Source organism: Balaenoptera ricei, assembly GCF_028023285.1.
Source record: "Balaenoptera ricei isolate mBalRic1 chromosome 2 unlocalized genomic scaffold, mBalRic1.hap2 SUPER_2_unloc_6, whole genome shotgun sequence".
Lineage (NCBI taxonomy): Eukaryota > Metazoa > Chordata > Mammalia > Artiodactyla > Balaenopteridae > Balaenoptera > Balaenoptera ricei.
In genome coordinates this window covers 435,768-442,081 of record NW_026777420.1, presented here as the reverse complement: position 1 = coordinate 442,081, position 6,314 = coordinate 435,768, and the positions used below count along the sequence as shown (strand labels likewise).

At 43.6% G+C, this 6,314-nt stretch overlaps 1 gene segment (V, D, J or C); it reads right to left on the bottom strand.

Annotated features, from left to right (window-relative positions):
- Window positions 1-5,463: 5,463 nt before the first annotated feature.
- On the bottom strand, window positions 5,464-5,931 carry LOC132358178 (immunoglobulin heavy variable 4-39-like; the record flags this gene model as incomplete). The annotated part of the segment is given in 2 exon segments: window positions 5,464-5,771; window positions 5,856-5,931. Coding segments are annotated over 2 exon segments (375 nt in total), but the record flags the coding sequence as incomplete, so codon positions are not given.
- Window positions 5,932-6,314: the final 383 nt, after the last annotated feature.

Genomic DNA, 6,314 nt, shown 5'->3' with positions numbered 1-6,314 from the left:
ATTATTGTGGTCTCTTCATTTACAATTGAGAAAAAATGGAAGCAACAAATACGTTCTTCCATAAATTAGTAGATAAACAATGCGTGATGTATCCATGCTGTGGAATTGTATTCAGCAATTGAAATATTAAACTATTCTACCATGAAAGGACATGAGGGAATCCTAAATGCATATTGCTAGTTATAAAATCGGTCTGAAAACGTTCAATTTCACCTATTTCCCATTTCGGTAAAGGCAAGTCTATATATAAAGCAAGCAGATGAGCATTTCGCAGGAATTTGGGAGAAGGTCTTTGATAAGTGAAACATGGACAATATTTAAGGATAATGAAATTCTTCTGTATGAAATTGCAGTGGTGGAAACATTGCACTATGAACTTGTCAAAATATATAAAGTAATAGCAGAGAGAGTGAACCTTATTGAATATAAATATAAATTTCATTTATAAGTCAGAGACTCAAGGATGGGACGATGCACACTGTATAGATGATACCTAATATTATAGTGAATCTATGAATTAACATGTCTGAAGAAGGTGGGAAAATAGGTTTTGAACTAAGTGACTTTGGAAATGAGTGGAGTCTGAAGGCTAAGTTCTAAGCCACTGCACATAAGCACTAGAGCCTGGTGGATAATGGTATTTCCATCAGGAGACCGGCTAGGAATTCTTTTACTACTGTGCCCGTGGAATTGAACAATTAGTAGCTGGATGGCATCGGTGGAGCCAGTCTTCTCACTGTTGGATGGAAAGTAACAGACAAGCAAGGGGGAAAGGCTGGATTTACCCATGTGATGTTGCACTAGGATCGGAGATGTAAGAGTGACCTCACATTTACCTTAACACAGGTCCGAAGGTGAGATACAGAGATAGTTGCAGACGTGCGTGTGTATACGTGCGGTAGTGCTCACAGATATATTTCCAAGGTTTGTTAGCTTACAGGATCTAGAGGAAATGCCCCTAGTAGACAGGACACCAGGATTATTATCCCAATACCCACTCTTTTGGTTGCTAATACTATTCTCCAGAAAAGGACCCACAACTCATCTGAGGCATGGCTAATTCTAGGGCCGGAGAAGAGAATACGCATGATTATCCTGCAGATTCTTGTAGCACCAGAAGGTAAGGAAGTGTTCACACAAATGGATGGGGGCCCATAAAGAGGATACAGGAGACAATCTGAAAGAGCTCTCCATGGCTGAGAAGCGGTAACAATTACAGGAGCAAAGGAAATAACTTAATATATAACCTTAACACAAGGTATGAAAGAAATACCTTGATTCATACTTATATAGAGATTGAATAAATATATCTAATGCAGAAGGTAGGATAAATCTCCCTTAAGGGATAACGTCAGGTAACTCATCACAGTCATCCTCCCTTCAAGAAGGCGGACTTAACCCTCCATCCCTGAATGTGGCCTGGCGTAGGGACGTGGCAGAATTTATGGGTGTCCTTGAGTTCCATGATGAATTTTCAGGTATAATATCCGAAACATCATTCATAAAATAAATGTGTAATTTTTCTGTATGCTTTAAAAATTCTGTCCTGAAAACAACAATAGCAACAGCAACAATAACTTCACTGATAAGGGAATCAAAGCACAGACTTGGAGAATGTGCTTTCTAATATCATATTTATAAAGGACTTGTATCATGAATATACAGCTAATTCACAGCTCAACAACAGCAACAAAAAATGAAAATAATGAACACTGTGCCAGTAATCTGAAGATACTTCCACAAAGAAGAGATAAAAGGTTTTAACAGCATTCTTCATTAAGGAAATATAAAATAACACGAAGATGAGATATTGCTACTCACTTATTACAACAGTTAAAGCACAAAATAATAAGGAATTCAAATATTGGGGATGCTGTAGAGCAAAAGTCCCCTCATCCGCTTGTGGAAGGAATGCCAATGGCAGCCAATTGGAATGTATTTGTCGATTTCTTAGAGAGAAAAGCAGACACTCACCATGGGATTGAGGAGTGAGCTAGAATAGTATTTACAAAAATTGTTTGACTATATATGTTTATACAAATAACTTCATACGGGTGCTTGTATCATCTTTACACACTCGAGCCTTTACCACTCCCTAAAAATGGGTTATGTAGACAGATTTTATGGTTATTTTCCATATGATTGGGATACACCTGTTTCTGTTCCCTTTTATCGATGTCTCTATTTTATCTAATTATCTATTAACAATCTCCACACTAGATAACAAGGTACAGGCAACACAGCCCACACGTTACAGCCCAACCTGTGTCCCGACATTTCAAAATGTCCTCTGAGGAGAGAATGACTCCAGTGCTATATGGACATCCATTTCTGAATATAAACATGACTCATATTATTCAAGTGAAAGGCATTGCATCAAACAGGACTGGGGAGATTTTCAGGATGAGAGGAATTGGAAATCCATGTGACGGTGGAAAGCAGATTTAAAGTTCAACAGTAAAAATTATTTATGTCATTAAACGATTAAAAACTTGACAACTAAGAACAGAAAGTAGTCACCTAATCTTCAAATAAACGTCTCATGAAGAAATATTTCTGTGCGGCTCGTCCAAAGATAGATGGGGAAAGACAGACAAGCCTGACTCCATGAAAAAAGTCTCAAGTTTAGGGACAAGAAAGTTACCTGGTATCATTATTTCTTAGTTGCGGCATGGGAACTCTTAGTTGTGACATGCATGCGGGATTTATTTTCCAGACCAGGGATTGAACCCGGGCCCCCTGCATTGGGAGCTCAGAGACTTACCACCCACTGGACCACCAGGGAAGTCTCTCCCTGGAATCATTACGGAGGGAGCCTGCAGGGCGGCAATGATCCAGCGGAGAAACCACAGCTTCTGAGAGAAAACCCGTCCATGACATCTGCGCCTGCCCTGAAATTGGTCCTCTTGTGTCCTGATGAACCCGAGCGCCCCCTGGTGGTTAGAGAGGCCCCTGCAGGGAGGGTCGTGTCTGGACTCACCCTGACTTCTCACTGAGCCTCCTGGGACAGTAACACAGGGCTGTGTCCTAGGGCATCACGGAGCTGAGCTGCAGGGAAAACTGAATTTGTGAGGTTTGTCTGGAGGTGGAGAGTCATGTTTGGGGAGATAGGTTGTATGCTGTGCTATTCCCAGAATCAAAGCACCCCAGTCACTCCAGCCCTTTCCCTGGGGGCTGAGGGATCCAGTCCCAGCAGTCAGTACTGTTTATGATGGAGAATCCAGAGACTGAGCAGGTGAGGGAGGGGGTGTTCAATAGTCCTGGGCCCGATTCCTGCACCAGCACCTGGGACAGGACATCTGGGAAAGGAGAAACAATGAGACACCCACTTCGCAGATGTCACCCCATAATTCCACCTTCCTCAGACCCAGGCGATGCTCACAGCTCAGAGATGCCAGCAAGAGGAGGAGTGACCAGAAGGTTTTCATGTTCATTTTGATTAATGCTTTGACTTTCAGAGAGTTATGTCAGTGAAGATGAGAACCCTGACTCTGAGTAGCACAGGTGCTGTGTTTTCCCCTTGAGCCTGGGTGTGATGTGCAGGTAGGAAGCATGTTTCCATATAAAGATGGTCACGGCTGGTCCTTGTCTAGGGCTCTGGAGGAGGGTGCTGGCTGAGATCCAGGGTGGACACAGCTTCATGTCACCTCTGAAGAATGGGTGATATTTGTTTTCCAATACGATACTTACATTTCCATATATGTCTATCTGCGTCTATATTATAGGTGTATTAGTAGGCTAGTGTGGCCATTACAGAATAACAGATGGGTGGATTAAACTACAGAAATGTATTCCTCTCAGACCTGGAGGCTAGAAGTCTAAGGTCACGGTGTCAGGAGGTTTGGGTCCTTCTCAGGCGTTTCTCCTTTTCTTGCAGATGGACCTCTTCTCACTGAATCCTCAGATGGTCTTTTCTCTGTGTGTCTGTGTGCATCCCTGGTTTACTTGTATGTTCATTATTACTCTTCTTAAGTGTGACAAAGACCCTTGACCACCCCTTAGCCAACAGGCTCCTTGTAATGCTCTTCTCAGCTAGTCTTGACCTGTGGGCTTCTGTGTTTATATTTGCATGGCCAGGTTTTGTCAAGACCCCTGTTAAGTGAGAATAATGAAAATCTCCCACCCTTGAACTCTGATCGCCCTCAGTATTTGATCAAATCCATCAAACCTCCTATCACCCACATGGTATCTGATCACCCTGGTCTCCCTTCAGCAAGAATCCTTGTGAGGCTAAGTAACCAGAATCCCCTTAGCCTCTATTTCTTCTGTTAATTATTTCCAGTCCAGTCCACCCACCCTCTTCTTGGCTATAAGCCCCCACTTGCCCTGCTGTATTTGGAATTAAGCCAAGCTTCCAAGGCTGCATTCCATATGCAGCAGTGAGTTTTGTCTTTTGGTTTTGGATGAGATTTATATTGGAAACATGAGTATGATTTTCACCACCCATCGCCATATAACTCATGCCTGAATGAAGCTGATCTCTCATGTATATTTTTCCTAAGTCCAGTCACAGCCATTGGTGCGTAGGGACACTAGACTGTTCTTCAACCCTATGCCTGTGACTACCTTAAACAATCGCCAAGAATCCCAGAAATATGAAAAGCATGGCACTAATTTGACCCCAGAAAATGCTCAATTACATGACGGGAGTTGAAACAAGAAAAGAGAGCATCAGCTTGACTGACCTCAGCTGGGAATGTGTGTGTGTGTGTGTTGGGTGATTCAAACAACGGGCCACATTGTTACTGTCCGTGAATGAGCACAAAATGACAGTGTTTACTTTGGGGTGCTCATGACAGCTAGAAGTAGGTGAATTTGCAGATAATGGAATCTGAATAGTGAGGATCATTGTATGTGCAGTATTGGAGCACTCTGGCATCTGAGTCTATAACACTGCCTGCTGCAGAATTCAAACTGTTTGTGCAGGTTGCTGAATGCAGGAGGGTGTGTCTCTTCCTTCCACACGTACAAAAACAGAACAACAATTAATACTGTTTAAAATTCTCATGTGCATTCTCAGGATATTTACAAGTTTCACGAACTTCAGGCTCAAAGTGAACCTTATGGTGAGCCGCAGGGTTGTTTAGAGCTCCGTTGAGAAAAAGATAAAGAAATGAAAAACAACCTCAGTTCTTGAATATTATATGTGTGTGTGCATGTGAATAAATATATATACACAACTATAACAAAAATAAAATTAAGCAAATATGTACATGCACACAAAATTTTCTAGACACAACATAATCCGCAACAATGGAACATTAGGATACAGAACAGGGTCTCTGGTGGAGCTCCTGGGCAGGAAGAGGAAAGCAGAGGTTCTAACAAGAATTGCCTCCCAGCCCCTCTCTGCACCTGCTGCAGGCCTCAGCCCTGTACTTTGTGGGTCCTTATCTCCCCCTGGTGGTTACGGGCCTCCGTGCAGGGAGGTTTTTGTCTGGCCTCACACTGACTTCCCCTCACTGTGTTGCCTGCACAGTAATACACGGCGGTGTCTTCAGTTGTCAGGCTGCTCAGTGATAAATAGACTTGGCTCTTGGAGGTGTCCCTGGTGATGCTGAGCCGGGACTTCAGAGTTGGGTTATAATATGCGTTTCCATCATAATCGATCACACCAACATACTCCAGCCCCTTTCCTGGAGCCTGTCGGACCCAGCCTACATCATAACTGGTTAATGAGAATCCGGAGACAGTGCAGGTGAGGGAGAGGGTCTGGGAGGGCTTCACCAGGCTGGGTCCCGACTCCTGCAGCTGCCCCTGGGTCAGGACACCTGTGGACAGAGAGAACCACGGTGACTCATGGGCTCAGATGCAGCTTCCCCGTGTGTTCATGGCTGAATCCCTGAGACACTCACCTCTGGGAGCTGACACCAGAAAGAGGAAGAACCACAGTGGATTCATCTTCTTGCAGATGAGATTCATCAAGCCCAGAAAATGTCTTCAAGCATGAGGAGAAACCCGTATTTAAGTGAACTGGTACTTTGTTTTTACCTTGTGGTCTAAGGGGATATTTGCATATAGGAGGGACCTTTTTATAAAAAGCATCAAGTAGTGAAGGGAGGTCCCTGTACCTGGGGCTCCCCCTGTGAGCAGGGTGCTGACTGTGCCCTCAGAGAACTCAGCCCCCACCTGGGGTCCCCCTCCTGAAGCCTGGGGGACTCTTTGCCCAGGAATGAAATGATGCTGAAGGGCTAGTCAGGAAATCAGATGTGCTCTAAGATTAATGGCAGATTTGGGGAATAGACTTTAATCGCACGGATGTATATATTTCACATAAATACCCATCAAACATTCAGGGTCCTCCAAGTTGTCTG